Genomic DNA, 19588 nt, shown 5'->3' on the forward strand with positions numbered 1-19588 from the left:
CATAATTTCAAAATGATTCGAACCTACGGGACATTCCATCTACGGAACATTTAACTTTTTAAGTAATTTTTTCCGGTATAAATAACAAATAAAAGTGTGACTATATTAATGTGTCTCATCCTATCAAAATTATGGTGTTTTTTAAGAGTGTTATGGGCAGATTAGTACTGGATGAGTAACTGGGAAGTCCGCGTTATACCTCTCAAACATTGTCCTTTTAATTATAGATAAAGAAAGAGGGAAAAATGGTAATGTAGTCGTATTATTAGGGTGAAAAATATTGAATTAGGAAGATAATATATCTAAAGTAAGAGATTTAATAAAATGGATGATTATATTATAAGCACTTTAGTTTATAATATCAATAATTGTATATAAAGGTTTACTACATAAAGGTGACATGCGGGAAAAATCATAACGACCAGTGGACCAAAATCAACCGAATTTCAAAATCCAGAAGTAGTGAACCGAGGCAGGTTGAATTGAATTCCCAAAATAAACATGGTAATTCCTCTTTGCACCCCTTCTCTTTCTCTTCAATCGCCCTCCATTCCTAAAAAACCTAACAACAACATGATCATCTCTGCATCTTCCGGCGACAGATTAAACTCCCAGCGAAGAACCATCTCAGCCTCCGAAGCCCGAATCTCACTCATTTTCGCTCTCGCTTCTCAATCTACCACTCTCTCTCAGCGACGTAAATGTTATTATAAAACAAAAATCCACTTCTTATTTCTTCATGATTTTCTGTTTGTTTTTTTCACTCTTTTGATTGATGCAGTTTTTGCCGACGTAGCTACCGAAACTGCAAAGTACTTGTTTCCGAAAACATTTGAAAGCCGCACTCTCGAAGAGGCGTTGATGACAGGTGCTTAATTTTCCCTCTCGATTATGCAACAAATTCAGATTCTTGTTATATGATTTGTTAATTTTTCTTGCATGTTAGTAATTTAATTAGTTCGGTGTTTGAGCTTCGTTGTAGTTCCGGACCTTGAGACTGTCAAGTTCACAGTTCTATCTAGAAGAGACCAGTATGAGATTAGGGATGTTGAGGTAACCTATATAACTAATTAATCAATATTTATGCTTTTAGTTCCCTTTCTCTCTTATGATATTCAATTTATCAGTTCAATTCGAGTGTGATTTCTTCATGTTCTCACTTGGGCATGCGCCTGTAACATGCATAGGTGCTTTCCTTTGTAAGAGTATTTTCTTGTTTAATAACCAAGTGTTTATTTCAGTGGAAAAATTCTCGTAAATTTGAAGCTATTTCAAACTGGATTCTAATATCAGAATTCAGATTTATTATGTTACGCTTCTTGCATTCACTTTGTAGCTATTTATAACAGTTGAGGAACGGTGGTTGACGAGTAATGTCAATTTACTCCGGATTCTTAGGCAGTTGAATTGATGTGCTACACAATTCCCTTTATGTCTAGATACTTGCATTTGCTGGCCTTAATACTTCCTTGCAATGCTAAGCGGCAAGCGCTTTGCAATCGCCTGACAAACCATCTGGTCTCAGGGATGTGTCCTATAAGTAACTCCTTTGTGTGTATTTAGTTAATAGTTAGTGGGTTAGTTTGTGGGTATGTTAGGGAGATAGTTAGGCCCAATAAAGCATGTTGCCTATAAATAGAGAGGAGAGATTAGAGAGGGAACCATCTTGCTAATTGAGTGATTTAGGGATTTCTGGCATTGGGAGGTGGCAGACCCTCGAAGCTGTGCCGTTATTATGTAATCAAGGAAATTCTTTCCCATTTTTTTGTAATAATACCTGTTGGTTCCTATAAATCTCACCCACCTTGACTTCATTATCTTTGCAGCCTTACTTTGTAGCAGAGACTACAATGCCTGGGAAGAGTGGGTTTGATTTCGGCGGTGCTTCTCAGTCATTTAATGTCCTCGCTGAATACCTTTTTGGTAAGGTAGTAATCCATTTTAGGACCAAGTCACAATGGTGCAATTTAAAATTTTACCGGGTTGCTTTTGGTCGCTACATCTTTTGGTTTTCCCTTTCTATTTTGAGGGGAGTTATATATGTGTGATGTTGTTCTGATGGTAGAATACAACAAAGGAGAAAATGGAGATGACTACACCCGTTTTTACCAGTAAGAACCAATCCGATGGGGTTAAAATGGATATGACAACTCCTGTGCTAACAACAAAGGTATTATGGTTCTTTTTCATGAATTTTGTTAATTATCTTAGCTGCAGTCTTTACTTATTTATTTTCATATGGATTTCTTGCAAAGTTACTTCAATATATTTGTTATATTTTATTTATTTATTTATTAGAAATTCATTTCACCAATAATGGTAGTGAAATAATTGCACCTAACTTATTCCTTATTCTTCAATAATGGCAGTGAAATACTTATTCTTACTGTTTGACCTTTTGACCTACCATAGTTCACAATTTTATAAACCAAACTTCTCTGAGTCCAGACTCAATCAAATTAAAGCTCTGTTAGTGATTAAACAACCTAAGCTACCATGGAATGTTTTGTCAAGCTTACATTTCATACCTACCTAGCTCCTGAAAATTCTTCAATATCTCCAAAGAAAATTATACACAAGAGCGGGGACGCTCATACAATGGTTTATACTCAATTTCTAAAGATACAAATACTTTCATAAGAGATGGAACCTTTATTTATAGGTTCTACGAACACTTGGAATAAGAGAAGGAAAGGGTCACTAACTACCAACTAACAAACATAATAGTCTAACTACTAGTAACAACCTCAACCAATTAACTACTTCTACTAACTAACTTTCCTTTATCTATCCCAATTGCATACCATTATTACTTTCACTTTTCATTGTCTTTTTACTTTTGTTGTCTATTTTAAGATATATCGAATTACCCAGTGCTACTAGTGTGACACTGTCACTTTGCACTTCACTGTGCGAATTTGTGATATTATCTTCTGGAAGTTCCATATTTAATACTAGTATTTAATTGGGAGATATTTCTTAAATATATGTTTGTTTTATGATGTTCTAATTTATCAATGATATTATCTTAGACAGGAGATCAAGATACATGGAAAATGTCTTTTGTCATGCCTTCAAAGTACGGTGCTAGCTTGCCACTGCCTAAAGATTCCTCTGTGAGAATTGAAGAGGTGCCCAGAAAAGTAGTTGCTGTAGTTTCCTTTTCAGGTGTGCTCTTCCCTTAATATACAAATTTCATTTAATTTCATTTTTTGTGTCATTGGTTATTTAAAGTTTAGATGCAGAATGACATTATGATTGAATATTTAACTTCTAGAGAAAACAAAGATAACACGCAATTTGGTTTATTCCATTCACATGTATATTTGTATGTAGAGAAATATTAGCATCACACTTTCTAACACATTTTTTTTTACATTCTATGTATTATTGGGTGAAATTCATGTGGGAACCACCACCAAATAGGAAATTAAACCAACTCGATTCAGTGAGTTCCGCATGAGTTTCATCCAATTATAATGTATTACTAGCATTTCTTTGTATTTATGTGTGTGTGTGTGTATATATATATATATATATATATATATATGTAGTCCCACATGATTCAGTGAGTCTTTTTATGTTCATCTGGATGTTTTTTAGTGCACGGGTGTGGTTCATTTTTTTCTTAGCACAAAGTTTAAAATGGGTAAATCGGACACCTCTAAATATCTATATTTACTCAAATTTCATTTAAAGTCCTAAATCAAATATATAATTTTCTTTCCTATGTATTGAATCAGGTTTTGTGAATGATGAAGAAGTTAAGCGGCGTGAACTGAAACTACGAGAAGCTTTGAAAAATGACGGACAGCTCAACATTAAAGAGGGAACTACAGTAGAAATTGCACAGGTTAGATCCTTAATGCAATCTTCGAGTTAAATGTCTCCAAGGCTTTCTCGCCGATCCCTTTCCTCTTCAATTGTTAGTTACTCTTTTATTTTGCTTCAGTATAATCCCCCATTTGCTCTTCCATTTCAACGCCGTAATGAGATTGCATTGGAGGTGGAGTGGAAAAATAAATAGGAACAATGATATACAGTCTCAAGGTACTTTTGAATTTTCATCGTTTCACTGTAAGCTACAAAAGTTACCTGTTTGTTATCAATTATCATGAATCGGACTCCAACATAAGATATTTTGTACTCATTATTGATGCTTCTATGTGCGTGTATTTATTGTAAATAGGTCCCTTTACTCAATATAGATGTTTGTCTTTTTTGTAAATAGATTTTGTATCGATACTGATGTTTGTATATGTATGTAAACAGATATCTTTGTGCGTGTCATGAGTTTGGCAACGATGTGCATGTAAAAAGTTTGCCAATAATGTGCGTGTAAATCTAGCATATAAAAGAGTGGCGTTATATGGACATTATATTTTTTTTTTTGCTAAGAATTTACTGATGCATAGCTGATCCTGGACGGGATTGGTCTCACACCAAATATGTCGAACTATCTGGGAATGGGAAACTAGAAAGTAACTATATTTTTTAGCAGTAAAGTCCTATGTTAGGTATCCGAGAATTGGATTCCATAGAATTAGTGGAAGAACTCTTTTATTTGGGAAGATAAGAAATAAATGGTGAAAAAACTCTGCTCCAAAGGTTTCTCTTTCACAATAGAGTCTCCACTCGTTTACAATATTCAATGATATAAAATCAAACTACATAACTTCTTATATATATACTCCCTTTAGAATGAATTATAAACAAAAGTACTAGTTGAAGTTGAAAGGTTGATCTATTTGATTAAAAATTTAATCTAAATACATTAAAAAAATTCAACTATCATTTTTGCTTATCTTTTATTTTGGAGAGAGTACAATAATCCTAACTAAACACATATTCAAGTAACTAACTAACCTTTGAATCCCAGGCTGCCACTGAGCATTTACTGCCCTAATGATTGTAACATGACAACCTCCGAGGCTCCTGAAATTACAATAGCTAGAGATAAGCTTGCAGATCTTAGTGGCTGAGATTAAATCTGAATTAACAAAAAGAATAACTATGCATATGGTTAAAATCAAAACTCTTTCAACAAGAGAAATGATTTTTGGAAAACTAAATTTAGACAACTTTTTAAGTGGTTAATAAAAATCAAATAAGTTGTTAATTATTTTCAGTAGATAGTTAATAAAATAAAATAAGCCGAATCTCATTAACCACCAGCATAACTTCATTAACTACAAAGTTAAATGTGGTCACCATATTTTTTAGGTGTTCAACTACACGTAGATTTGAACATCTGGAAATTATGGTTAATCACATTCAAATTTGTAGTTAATTAAGTTAGATTAATGGTTAATGAGTTTTGACACTTGGTATATCCATTAATCATCTTGAAACGTAATTAAACACTTATTTGAACTGCGTTACCATTTAAAAACCGTCGTATAAGTTGTTCAAATAATCAATTGTTCAACGAATATAGAGTTGTACTAGAGGTTGACTTGTCTCATCATAAGAATTTGTCCTCCTGCAATAGCAGTGAGAACAGCATACTTAAACCATTATAATTATATTACTCCATTAACCCAGGTGTGAATGGCAAACATAATCATACTTTCTCCATTATTTTTTCTTTTTTATGAGGAGGTTGTATTAGCATTTGAAATATTCTTGTGAATACTTTAACTTTAAGTGTTAGGGATAATAGCTAATGAAATAATTTCAAAATGTGATTTCTATTGAATTCATGTTGTATTATTAACATCGTTAGAATCTCACTTGAAACTAACCCAACCATTACAAATTTATTTTTGTTAGGTGAGGATTGTCCCATTTATAAACACATTTTCAAACCATATTTTATTTAATGTGGGACTCTTAAGACACTTCCCTCATGCATATAATTAGACATTTGGAGCGTGATCCAAGTGGACTCATAATAGTGACATGATAGCTGGTGATTCAGCGGATCTTGAATAGGCGCTGATATCATTTTATAATTTGAATTTAGTTTAATGCTACTTTTACAAAATAGACTTGGTAAGGTACAAAGTACCTCACTTACAAACAGATTTGCCAGGCCATATCTTATCAATGTGAAACTCTAAACACACATTATGTAGTTAATGAAAGGTTCAATTATTGGTTTCTATTCTTATCTATCTTGAATATCTAAATCACACCAAGGAGGTATTTAACATCTTAAACAACCCATTAAACACCTAAAGCGTCCCAAGAATCATCTTTAACAAAGAGCAATGTGAAGTTTTTCTAAATTAGCCATTTGAATGCTCTGATTTTTTCCTTTGGAGGAAATCTTAAAACACTTTGAATAACTAACTGGAAAAAGAAAATTATACTGAAGCGTGTGAGAATAAGGAAGAAGAATATGATGAACAAAGAAAGGTAAAAGCACATAACAATCCCTTGTGCCACCTTTGGTAAAAACACATAACAATGCGTCAAACTAGTTTTGTAGCTTTATACTGTATATACAAACATTTATTGGACTGAACTTATTTCTGTGTGCATACAAAGGAAACAGAATATTTTTAGAAACATTTATTTGGATAATGCTTACTTGAGCAAGCGTTTTTAAAATGGCACATCCAGATAACATATGCTTAACTAAACGTTATCTAAGGTAGTTTTAGATCAAGTTTACTTGATAAGTATCTTTCATAATGCTTGTTTGACAGTGTGTTATCGAAATTGTCATTTTGAAGATGTGCATGTGATTTTTGTGTGACTTATAATATTTTTGAAAAATTATTTGGAGTTTTAAGATGATAGAAACTCATATTTTTTAAAAATTATTTGGAGTTTTTAAGTTGATAGAAACTCAATTTAGGTGGTTTTGACATGACATGTTGAGAGGGAATATGTAAATTCTACAATAAAGAGAGTACATCAGTTGAGGGATAGTCAAATCATTGAAGGTAGAAAAATATCTAAAAAAACTATAAGAGAAACTATTGAGAAATAACTAGAGATTAATGAACTTAAAAGAAATATGTCATATATATGATAGAACGTTATGGTGTCGTTTAATCCATGTAGTCCATTCTACTTTGTCGAATAAGTTTGTTGTTATATTTGGAGTTTCAAACGTTTCAAATAATGTTAAGGTGCATAACGCTTTAGCGTGTTATATTAGAATCAAAATTTAATGTAATCTAATTGTTTTTTAGCCTAGTGATTCATGGAGAACACAAAGTTAACCTCCAAGAGAGTATGCTGAAGCTGAAGAGTGAAGTTTTCTTTCTCATCCTCTATTTATATTACTTATTACACTATTGTATATGAAATGTTTGAAAAAAAAAAAAGGAAAACTCTAAGTCCTAAGAAGTATAAGACAGAAACAGTATCATAAAAACGTGAAATCCATTGCTAGACTTCAGCTATGCTTTTCAATACTGGTTTCCACCCTACAGAGACTTCATCACTTTTTTCACACAAATATTCACCATCCATTCCTTTTTCACCTTGAACAAGAGATAACATATTTTCAACTGAAATCCCTCCATTCTGCAACATATCATGCAATTTTTGCTTACTAATAACAAGCTTAATCCTAACCACACTACTTTTATGTACATCTTGAACTTCTGGATTTGCAAACCTCACCTTCTTTTGCCCTTTCGGTGAAGGTGGCGGAAGAGGAACTAGATAGTATAATTGACCACTAAGCAATTTACTATTTGGTAAAAGATGTTTGAGTACTTGTTGTGAATCAGACACTGCATAACCAGAAAAATCTACCAAAACCTCTTCAACTTTGATGGGTGTTTTGTATTCGAGAATTTTCCCATCTGTTTTCATGATCTTCACCACGTTATTTTCTTGTAGCACCAAGCAATTTCCCATTTTTTTTCTTTCTTCTTTAGTGGGTTGCTTGATATAGAAAATATACTAGTTAGTTTAATTGGTACATAAACATTTACTTGAATGATGTGAGTGAATTAGGAGCAATGTTTCCTGCAATATATAAACCAAATGGTTATTGGAAATACCCTTATGATGTTTAAAATATTACGAAAATACCTCATTTTGTCTTTATTGAAGTGTGGATTGGTTGTGAAGTGAATCAACTGGATAAATTAAAATCGACGCAACGATCGCTTGAATGAGATAGTTTGAATCTTTTTCAGTTTAATTAAAAGTCATGGATTTCAATCCGATCTTGAGAATGCAGCAATATTAAAACTTTTGAGAAAAATCTTAATAACTTATTATAATGTTATCCAATTCGAGAGATTAATCTATACTTATATAGTCTTAAAATACACCATTTCCAATAAAAAAAAAATGATACGCTGAAGTCAATTACTCACTATCTTTGGGCGGTTGTAAGGTGAGTGAGTGGGTTGTGGCCGGAAGGTATCAGTGTCATAATAAGAACATGTTGGATGGTGCGGGGCCCTTAAAAGCTCAAGTGGTTGACTACTTGTCTATGTGCACTACAATGATTTTGTTGTGTTGACTAAATCCTATGCCACATTGACTATCTGATCCTTAATTCATCTTTACTTAAGGGATAAATTTTTGCAGAAGTTATATTGAATTTGATCTCTAGAATGAGCAACTTGTATTATTTTAGCCTTTAAAAGCTTGTGTAGGAAAATTAATATAGTTAAATAAGAGCATATATATGCCTTTGCATATATATATTCATTTCAACTTTACAAATCTACCACTTTCACGGTCAGAGAAAAAACAACATTTTTGTGTTGTTTCGTAATATCAATTCTTTTTAATATATTTAGCGTGAATGAATATATTTTTGTATTATTTTGGAATGGCAATTTTTTTGAAACGAAAAAGTATATCGGTATACCTATTAACTTTAATCAGAAATCAATTTGATATTCCCTTCGATAAGGTAATTTTAATTATAAATTTTGCTTTTAGAATTTGTCTTTTTAATTTTTTAAGGTTTAAACATTGTTTCTTTTAGTAAAAAATTTCTATTTTTAGTATCTTTAAAGACATATACTAACATGACCTTTAAATTTTTTATGAAAAATAAAAATTTAATTTGGTTATAATTTTTATTTTTTTTATTTTTAGCAATTCACTGAATTATATTGATCTCTTTATTTAAAAAATCTACAATTTTAATTCTTTTTTTTAACTAAAAAATTATAAATTAATATATTTTAAATAATATGACATTCAATCTGAAAATGTAGAATCAGATTTATTAATTATTTATGTTATTAAATTTTAGAAGTTGAAACTACAATTTTTAGAAATTTTATTTTAATTTTACAAATATTAATAATTTAACATCATTGTATTATATATCATCATAACTTTTTAATTCAAAAATTCAAAAATAAAATTTAAACTATTTAATTTTAAAAAAATTAATTCACAAATTAAACAAAAATTTAAACCTAATAATTTTGTTGCTCATCACGCACTCATAACCGCCAAACATGTAAATCATGTATATAGAAGAAATAGGAAAGTGGTGGTCCAGTCGAGAAAATTTAAAACGAGTTAATTTCGTCATTGCCAAGCTTTGAAAAGATGCAATTGGGTGGAGTGCAAATTGTACTTTAACATTCTAAGTTTGATAGCAAAACAGAAATTTAGAAAACCTTTGAAAGCTTTGGAATTGGTAGCTCTTTGAAAATTAAAAAATTAATAAGACGCGAATTAAATTGGAACGCATAGAAGCACCATGATATATTATTAGGGAAGTACTTCGAGAAACATATTAAGGGCTTAGTGGTGGCTCATGTTGTCAACACGCATGCTTTGTGTTTGTGCTTCCTTTTTTCCCCAAAAAAGTTACATATGAAGTCATTCTATATATGTCAACATAAATTTAAACTTGAATTTATTGAGCAAATATCTTTTTAATTTCTTAAAATAAATGAACATCACCACTAATACAATTTTAGTATATAAATATCTAATTAATGCCACATGTTTTGAAAATACACATATTTATATTATTTATGTATCAAATAGAAAAGATTAATTTACTACGTTATGAAAATTTAACGTCTTTTGCTAGATCTAACTTTCCTTTGAGTAAAATGCCTTGACATCGTTTGTGCTTTGTAATAACAAAACTAGTTTTTGCAAGTGTTATTGTTTTAGTGGAGGTAGGAACACGACTAAGCAATGAAATAATCCATTACATAAAACTAAAAGCAAAGGAAAAGGCTATCGTGAAATTCATAACTTCTGGAAATTTTAAAAATAGACAAATTCGGAATGCCAAATTTTCAACAAAATCAAATTCAAGATAATTTTTTATTGAAATGGAACTCATGCATCTCTCGATACTACTAAACAACTTACACTCCCACATGTGTTTTCTATACAATAAATTAATAATTTAATTACAATTTTAATTCATTTATTTTTATTAATTTATGAAATTAGTTTTTTTATTTTAAAAGTCGATAGTTTTGATTATTTATTCTGATTTTTTAACTAAAAAATAATGATATGAAATGTTTTAAATAACGTGATATATGATATAATAATATAAAATGATTAACACATAAAATTAAAACAAAACGCAGTAAAAATTTAACTTTTAACTTTATAATTTTTTTATATTTTTAATTTAATTAATTATATATGAATAATTAATACATTTAAATGGTTCTGTATCATACAATTGTATGTCACGTCATTAAAAATATGTCAATTTTATATTTTTTTGTTAAAAAATCAAAAGCAACGACCAAAATTATCGACTTTTAAAATAAGGTATCATTTTCATAAATGAATAATAATAGAGAGATCAAAACTACAATTAAATCTAAATTAATTATATTTTTCAGAATTTTAAATTATTTTATTTTAAAGATTTGGAATGAATTTTTTTTCTTTCATTTATTTGAAAAATTTAGAATATATTTTAGATTCTGAATATTTTATATTTTAAAATATTCAGAATTTATAATTTTATAAAAAAAATTAAATTTTCACAACAAATTTATATTACGGAATTTTGAAATTTTGAAATGTTGAATTTTTTGAAAGTTGAAAAATTAGAAAAAATTTATAATTAATTTGTCAAAAAATTAATGTTGACATCTGTCGGGTCCACAAAATTTTTCGGATGTTCAGAATCTAATATCTTTTAAGTACAGTGTCAAAAGAAGTGTGAGATAACCTACGATAATATATTTATTTGTCCACATACCTTTACCTGCAAAAAAATTGGAATTTTTTTCTTTTTGAAATATCTGGAATATATTTCTTTTACTTAATATTTTTTTATAAATAAAATGAAAAAAATTAAAATTTAATATAAATATAAGAGTGTGGTGTCTAAATGTTTCGGTGGCCAATAGATTTCTCTTCCTATTATTGTATCTTGTTGACATTAATTGATGGGCCGAATAAAAATATCTAGTTTAATGTATCTATACACATCCGACATATCCATTAGAAAAATAATATTTTCAGTATTTAATACATTAAAAAATAAATAAAGAAATAGATTTATATTATAAACCGTGGTTCTCATAATATTTTGATTTTTTTAATAAATATATCAGTGTTGATATAATAGTCTTTAAATATATTAAAATAAAAATTTAAATATATCTTTTAATACATATTTTGATCTTTAAATATATTATTAATTAATTAAATTCGTCATATTTTTTATTGGTCGTTTTGATTTACAAAATAAAAAAAAAATACTTTTAAAACGTATTTATAATTTTAATAAGTTCAGATATATTATATACAACCACCATTGGAAAGATGTATAATGCTTCTAATGTGCAAAAAATTTGCTTTCGTCCCTCACCATACACACTTTAAAATTATTTGTACAACGTTATCATCATAATCATCATCTTTATCTATATCTTTTGTGTTAACTTCCATTAACATTCCCAATACAAAAATAAAGTATTAATTGTTTGCCTGTCTTTATCATTAGACTAAGCTGTTGTCTAGAATTTGAGACTCTAATGCTCTCAATTGCTGTTTTTAAAACTCAAAAAGATATTTTTCATACTTAAAGTGTTAATTGTTCAGACTATTGGAATTCACATGATTCTTTTTTCTTTGCAAAAGCATCGTAAAGTGGAGAGGCTTTGAAACAAAATATTTATTTATATTGAATTACATTATTAAGTATCAACACAATTTCTAACGCATTACTTTTTAATGTACTACACTCTTTAATTAGTTTAAATTAAAATTAATTCTATTAAGTTTATGTGAGATTACTTGATTTAATAAAAATCTATTCGAATATGTAACAATTGCAAAGTGTATATTAATAGAAGTGTATTAGAGAGTGTATCTTTTAACTCCTTATTTATTTTTCTAATAGAAATATCATCAAAATTAAAATTGAAAATGGACAAACAACCCGGGTCATTGGCCTCAGCTGGATAACGCACTAACTACTTGATTCAATTGCCATCAGATACACTCATACACCACTCTAAGCTTATAAACAAAAGATTTGAGGCCAATAATATATAGAATTTTTTTTATCTCTAATAAAAATTAGGATGTGAGAATTAAGATAGTTGAGTCTAACAAACATATTAGAATATCATGAAATAGTGAATAGAAATAATTATATTTAATATATATAATGTACATTGAACATAATTAAATGTACATTTGACATTACGGTAAAGTTATTAGAATTATAGTAAATCACCTTAATTTTTAAAAAATACAGAGTATATTTTTTACAAAATCATTATAAACCACCGTAATTCTAATAAGTATACTCCAATATCAACATAAACTAAATATATGAGTTACATAAAAAAAAAAAAAAAAAAAAAAAAAAAAAAAGAATGTAAGTATGAAATGCGAAAATAGTTACGTCAGCGTGATGAGTACACCCTTCCTTATATTAATTAATCAATTCTTTTTAGAATGATGCGGATTTGTTGTATTAGCCGGCGGCTAAAAAACGATATTAACTGTATAATAGAATTTTTCCATTTATTATGATTCTTGTTATGTTTGTGCGCCATGATGGCAGCACCAACCATCATGTTATGTTTTATTTTTCAAAGATGCTTTCGCTTTCTTTTTCTATTTATAAACAATTTTTTTATGTTTTAATTTAAAATTTGAATCAGATATATTCAATATTTTGATTTATAGAAACAGAAAATATAGTAGTAATTAAGCTAAACTCTAGGGGGTTATTATCTAGAATGAGTTGGACCACTTGGTGCGTGTATGGTTTTCTAATCATCAATAATCAATTAAAATTATCAGGATAGCATTAGGGGTATGTACATGTTGGATTTGATCAAATCTCATATCCCATTGAATAATTCTTTTTGTCGGAGTTGAGTATCTAACCCGTAGTTTTTAGGTTGTTTGCAACTGGTTTATTTTGATTTTAATTTTTGAGTGAACACATTGTCCAAATCAATCAAAAGTATACATAACTCATTTTTGGTAGTTTAAAAAAAATCACAATTGTTTGTAACTGTTTCAAATAATTTATAAATTAGTTTCTAGAAAAAATTCCTAGTAGTTCAATAAAATTTGAAATTGAAAGTGCACTATAATTGTTTTTTTTTTTTACTAAATATGTTAATACTCATTTATTTTGACTAAAATTCCTAGTTTCTATAATTATTTATACTCATTTTCTTAAAGGACCATAACTTTTATTTAGTAACCGTGCACACCAGTACTAATATAAACTTAAAATATATATATAAATTAATAGTATTCTAATTGGATTACGTAGATAGGTGAAGTATAAAGGGATTACGACTCTTGATTTCTAAATAGAAGTTTTTACCAAACATTTCACACCTTAACGTCTCATTTCGCATGAAATTATATTTGCGTTCTTTTTACTATTTGTAAAATCTTCAAAAAATTTAACATTCATTTTTTATCCTCCTCTTTTGAAACTTTACAAAATCCTTTCTTACATATGAAAGTATCAAAATATTCGAAATAGAAAAGTAAGTATCATTCGAAATTTTGAAATGTTCGAAATGAAGTTTTTCCATAAATTGTTGAAATTTTTTTAAAATTTTTCGAATTCGAAGTTATGAAATGTTCGAAATAAAGTTTTTTCAAAAATTGTTGAAATTTTCGAACTTTTTGAAATGAAAATTTTCCAAATATTGTTGAAACTTTCAAAAAAATTTAGAAAATTTTGAAATGAAAGTTTCAAACTTTCGAACATTTAAAAAAAATTTAAATGAAATTTCCAGATTTTTTAAACTTTCGAGAATTTCAAAATTTTCAAAATGAAACCTTTGTAGAAATTTCAAAACTTTAAAATTGCTAGAAATTTTCGAAATTAACAATTTACTAAAGGTTTGGCATGGATATGAGCATTTTTAATTATTTGATATAAACTTTCCATTTATATATTTTTCTATTTATATAAAGTTTTCAATTTTTTTAATTAACAAACTTTTCATTTTTAAATTTTGAAAGTTTCGAAGATTTACTGTTTCGAACATTTCAATGTTTCAAAAGTTTTAAATAAAACTAGAAATTAACATTTCGAAAGTTTCTTATTGATGGAAACTTTCAAAAATATGGAAGAAAAAAAAATCTATTTTGAAATTTTAATGTTGTTCTGAAGGTTCGAAAATTTCAAAAATAATTGTTTCGAAATTATGAAAATTTTGAAATTAAAAAAAATTACTTACTTTTTATATTTTGAAAATTTGGAAACGTTCGAATGTGAGATAATTTTATAAAGTTTCGAAAAAGAAGGTGAAAAAATGAGTATTAATTTATTTTAGAGTTTTATAAATAATAAAAAAAGACAAAAATATAATTTCAAATGAAATAAGATAATAGAAAGTTAAAGTATGGAGATGCACCGTAGATACATCTTCTAAATATAAATATATTGTACGATCCGGTTCGAATTTCACTATGAGCAAGTTGTCCGATTCATATATAAAGGATTAGTTCGATTTTGTCCGTCAATTCAAGTTCAGATGTCTTAAAGAAAAAACCATATAAAACACTTGCACTACTTCTTTTTAGGCAACACTTTTACTACTTAAACATTTCAAAAACCATAAAATTATAAGCACTAATATGAAATACAAGTAATATACTCATAGCCATTTTTTGTGGTTGAGAGAAGATGATTTCTTATTAACTAAATAATATTATTGTGTCTTTCAAATTATAATTATAAAAAATAATAACATATATCAAAATCAAAGACTCTAGTTGATTGTTGTTGTAAAATTAATTTACATTTACATTTACAGTGTATAGTCTATTTTTTCAAAAAAAATTATCAAACAAATATAAAGATATAACTTTGTCTATATCTAAAGAAAAAACTCATGAGTCAAAAAAAAAAAATGGAAAAATTATTTTCATTAAAGTTGTAATATGATCCAGCAAAAAAAATATTGATACCATCAAATTAACACTTAAATATTTAATGTATTTTTTTAAGATATACTGTGAATTGCCACTCATGACTACCAAAATAACACTGCTATTCAATACTAAAAAATTTCATGACACTTAAACAACATTTATGTCATCTTATGATTCCAAATTTTGACAACCTTCATTCTGAAACTACATTATTTACCTACATTTAAAATTAAAATAACATAATCAATAAGGTATATGTGAAAAGATATATATTGACTTAGATGATAGTTTTATGATAAGAAATTCAAACATAGTAGCATTTTTGAATGTTTTTGTACCCAAAATCACTAATAATTTATTTCCCATAGATGCATGAATCTATATTTATAATTAATATAAATAAATTCAAAGAACACAATCTATACCTTACCTACCGCGCGAGTACAATATCACAATAAGTATGCACACAATAATCCATTTAAAAGAGTTCACCACAAGCTTTATAGAAAGATCATTAATTCCTAATTCTAAAAATACCATTTAAAAATATACACATAAAATTATTTTTAAGAGTACAATTCAGTACCAAAAAATTAATAGAAGAGAATTTAAAAAATCATAAATGTTCCCTCCAAAAATAAATATAAATAAACAATATTTAAAAAATTAATATATTTAATATAAAATTTTAATTATATTTCATTAAAATTTCATACATGTATCAATTATATTTCATTAAAATTTTAATATATATACATGTATCGGTCCATATAGAATGGGAAGTTGGATTTTGATTAACATGCGCAGCAAAGCATGACTTTGTTCTCCATATTTGTGTGGTGTGGTTCCTTGTTGTTGTTGTTCTACAATTGTAAAACTAAATATACTCTTATCCAAGAAGAAAAATTCTAATTTTCATGTTGGACTAGAAGAACTAAAATGAAAATAGAACTCATCTCCACTTTAAACAAATCGAGAAACTATTAATATTTTCCATCATGCAATATTTAAGCCTCAAAGTCATAAAAACTTCACCCTTCGGCTACGCATGTAGAAAAAGACCCAAAAAAATTCTCCTTTAGTCATTTATACATTCTCTTCATTTTTGTGAAATAACAATAATAACTTTAATTGTAGCACTTGAGTTGAAAGGGGACTGGGACCAAAAGATGGTGGTGACACTTGGCTCTCAGTGGTTTGGCGGCACCGTGTTCAATATAGCACTGAGTCCTTCTAACCTTTATAGGCCATTTTTCTCTTCTTTGAAAAGTTTTTATAACTCGTTTAGTGCCTTATCGTTTGACCCTCTCAAATAATTTACCTCATCCACCTATCTCAATAGAGAATATCGATATCGTTAATCTCTATTATTATTTTTAACCTCTATATTCTTTTTATGATGGCTCAAGTTTTAATATGATATTTTACTTTATATTTATAAATTTATTAGTGGTCTTTGTCACTCTATTTACATATTAATAAAAATAGTTTGACTCACTTTAATATTAATAATTAAATTTGAATTAGTCGATACCACCGATTACACTTATTCATGCGTTTAGTATATTGGTGAATGTTAATCAATATTGAATGATTTAGATTTTAAAAAAATTAAAACAATGGTTTTGAATTTTAAACTATTGATCTGTAACAATAAATTATGTGTTGATTAAGTGCAATTGACGACTACCGTCCGTAGAAAATTTGAATGTGTCCAATTTCAAATTCACAAATATATAACAGTGTTAACTGATTGTTTTTTTCTTAGTATAAACAATGCACACAATTGAAGATATTAATCTATTTGAGGCTAGAGCATTTATTTAAGAATTGGGAGTTGTATCGTAAATAATAAACTTTTATACATATGAATCTGAAATCAAACATTTGACAACGGGTTTAAAGAATTTGATCTAATTAACTTATATTCAAACCACGTATGATCAATTTAGGATTCTTTTTAACGCTCAAACTTTCCTTAAAAGTCATTTTAAAAATGAATTTTATTTTTTTATGAAAGTATACATTATTAAAATGACAAGTGATATAGATTTTTTTGTAAATAACTTAGAGCATCTTCAACGTTTTCAGATATCTTAGTTTTTTATCATAGAGTTACGTAAAAATTAAAATTTTAGCGAATTCAATACTAGAGTTGTGGATATAAAGAAAAAAAATGTTACTTTTATAATTTAATAATAATAAATTTATAATTTTTTTTATTAATGTATAACCGTTAACTTTTTTTTAATTTATAATTGTTAGTTTATTATACCATTAATTTGTATATAAAATACATTTTCTTATTAATTAGAACAATTTGTTTTTCTTACTCATACTTTTTCTTTTACAATTTTTGTTACACAATTTTTTTTCTTCATATTTACTTTTATGATTTTTAATTATTTATGTCATGTATTTAATATTTAATTTTTATTATTGTTATAAAAATTTAAGTTCAATTTTATTTTAAATTAATATTTTAAGTTATAATAAAATATTAATATATAAATTAAAATTGTGAAACCTAATATGATTATTGAGTTAACGCGTTGCAGTAAAAAATTAATAAGTTGCTGCAAGATAATATGACAGCGAACCTTATTTTATGAACTCTTGTTGAGTTCACCGTTAAAGATACGTTTATTATATTATTTCACATATTAATTTACATATAAGAGCATGTGAATTAAGTGATTTGATAAATGGTGGCACAATATACTCTGATATGTCTTAGAATTTGGTATGAGAATTATCATTCATTTATAACTACTATTTAAATATTTATCATTAACTAAAATGAGATGTTCATTACCCTTCGCAATCTACATGTGCGTGAATGAACATAGGAAAGATTGATCTTCGTAGCCAATAATAAGTGAACCAACAAATTTAGACATTTGTTGAAAATTATTCCCGGTTAATTGAATTTTTAGTATAACGAAAAAACTAAAAGGGTGAAATATGATTTTATAAAAATGTGTAGAAAAACTGAGATATGAAAGGGTGAAATATGATTTTATAAAAACGTGGGGTATGGGAATGAGGAGTGGGGGTAAAGTGAAGGTTTTTGTAACTTCATCTGCCATGTTCAGTTTGGATTACTTAAAGTAGACACAAAACATTTACACAAAAATCACTAGTATTTTACTGTACACTTCCACACTTAAATCTATTATCTTCAATCAACGTAAAAAGATAATTTTATCCTTTTAACTATTTATAATAAATTTTAAAATTGATAATTTTATAAGTTTTAAATTTTTGAAATAAGAATTACATTTTGAAAAATTGAAAAAAAATTTAAATTTTAAAAGTTTCTAAATTTGAAAAATTTAAAAAGTTTTCAATTACAAAAAGTTTTAAAAAAAATTCTATTTCGAAAATTTCAGATTGCTCAAAACTTTCGAAAATCTTAAAAAAAAAATATTTTGAATTGTTAGAATCGAAACTTTGAAAAAATTTATTTCGAATGTATGAAAAATTCAAATATCACTTTTTTTTTATTTTAAAAATTTAAAAATTATAATGAATTATTTAAAATTTTGAAAAAGAAAAAGAAAGAATGAATAAAAAAAAAAAGATAAAATTATATTTTCTCTGAATTTGAAAATTTTAAAAATGTGGGGTGCAGTTAGAATGTTGGATTTCACATAAAACATACAACATTCATGGGTTCGGATTTGAGTTACACGAGGTATTTTGTTAAGTGTTTTTTTTGTACAAAAAAACCCATTTGACATTAAAAAAGAGATTCGAATTTTTTCGACCGTTGAAACCAGTTGTAGCCAAATAACGGTCAGGACACAGAAAGAGCCGTTGCCACAACTTAAAACTAACAAACAAAACTCATCACACAGATTTAGAGGGAGAAACAGTTTTAATCTTCAACCCATCACCATACATGGGTTGCGTTTCCTCAAAACACATCAAAAAAGACATTCAACAACGGGAACATGCTTACGTTAACCATGTAGTTTCTCTCACTTCCTCAACCTATGGAGCACTCAATTTAGACAACAACAATGAAACATCCATTGTTTCAGGAATAGAAACAGAACCACAATCCAAATCATCACCCAACAAAGACCCAGAAACTATCATCAACATCAATGCTTGGGAACTCATGGAGGGTCTTGAAGAAGGAGCACCCATTTCAAATTTTCAGAAGAAAACCCCAAAGTCCACACCTTTTCTTCGTGGGTTTGTTGCTTCTGACACAAAAAGCCCATTGAAGTTTCTAAATCAATTTGTTTCTCCTAAAACTTCCCTCAAGAAATCCTCAGGGAAA

At 27.7% G+C, this 19588-nt stretch overlaps 3 protein-coding genes across 10 annotated transcripts in view; 2 read left to right on the forward strand and 1 right to left on the reverse strand.

Moving 5' to 3' along the window:
• The first annotated feature begins 386 nt into the window (after nucleotides 1-386).
• Nucleotides 387-7287, forward strand: LOC101511634 (heme-binding-like protein At3g10130, chloroplastic). 8 transcript variants are annotated; one of them, XM_073366049.1, is made up of 9 exons: nucleotides 387-703; nucleotides 782-868; nucleotides 959-1053; nucleotides 1827-1928; nucleotides 2066-2170; nucleotides 3033-3168; nucleotides 3744-3853; nucleotides 3953-4050; nucleotides 7146-7287. In XM_073366049.1, exons 1-8 carry the CDS (start codon nucleotides 502-504, stop codon nucleotides 4025-4027), a joined length of 912 nt encoding a protein of 303 aa, XP_073222150.1. In that variant the 5' UTR covers nucleotides 387-501; the 3' UTR covers nucleotides 4028-4050; nucleotides 7146-7287. The 8 variants fall into 8 exon arrangements, with proteins under 8 accessions (XP_073222150.1, XP_073222149.1, XP_073222148.1 ...); XM_073366048.1 differs by lacking the exon at nucleotides 7146-7287 and adding an exon at nucleotides 4273-4623; XM_073366051.1 differs by having other exon boundaries at nucleotides 389-703; nucleotides 983-1053.
• On the reverse strand, nucleotides 7193-8160 carry LOC101511310 (uncharacterized). The gene has a single exon (XM_027333024.2). The coding sequence runs from the start codon at nucleotides 7819-7821 to the stop codon at nucleotides 7345-7347; it is 477 nt and encodes a 158-aa protein (XP_027188825.1). The 5' UTR covers nucleotides 7822-8160; the 3' UTR covers nucleotides 7193-7344.
• Nucleotides 8161-19110: 10950 nt separating this feature from the next.
• The window catches only part of LOC101512167 (uncharacterized), a 2168-nt gene continuing 1690 nt past the window's right edge, over nucleotides 19111-19588 (forward strand). Inside the window, exon 1 of the mRNA XM_004494132.4 lies at nucleotides 19111-19587. Within this exon, the coding sequence (XP_004494189.1) occupies nucleotides 19202-19587 (386 nt within the window). The 5' untranslated portion in view covers nucleotides 19111-19201. The remainder of the gene's footprint in view (nucleotide 19588) is intronic.

This window comes from Cicer arietinum, chromosome 3 (assembly GCF_000331145.2).
Source record: "Cicer arietinum cultivar CDC Frontier isolate Library 1 chromosome 3, Cicar.CDCFrontier_v2.0, whole genome shotgun sequence".
Taxonomy (NCBI): domain Eukaryota; kingdom Viridiplantae; phylum Streptophyta; class Magnoliopsida; order Fabales; family Fabaceae; genus Cicer; species Cicer arietinum.

Excerpts from the sequence above, each read along its gene's own strand:
- LOC101511634 (XM_073366049.1), top strand. The coding sequence starts at position 502 with ATGGTAATTCCTCTTTGCACCCCTTCTCTTTCTCTTCAATCGCCCTCC. Across the intron at positions 704-781 it reads TCTCTCTCAGCGACGTAAAT|TTTTTGCCGACGTAGCTACC; the intron begins GTTATTATAAAA and ends TGATTGATGCAG. Across the intron at positions 869-958 it reads CGAAGAGGCGTTGATGACAG|TTCGGTGTTTGAGCTTCGTT; the intron begins GTGCTTAATTTT and ends TAATTTAATTAG.
- LOC101511310 (XM_027333024.2), bottom strand. The coding sequence starts at position 7,821 with ATGGGAAATTGCTTGGTGCTACAAGAAAATAACGTGGTGAAGATCATG.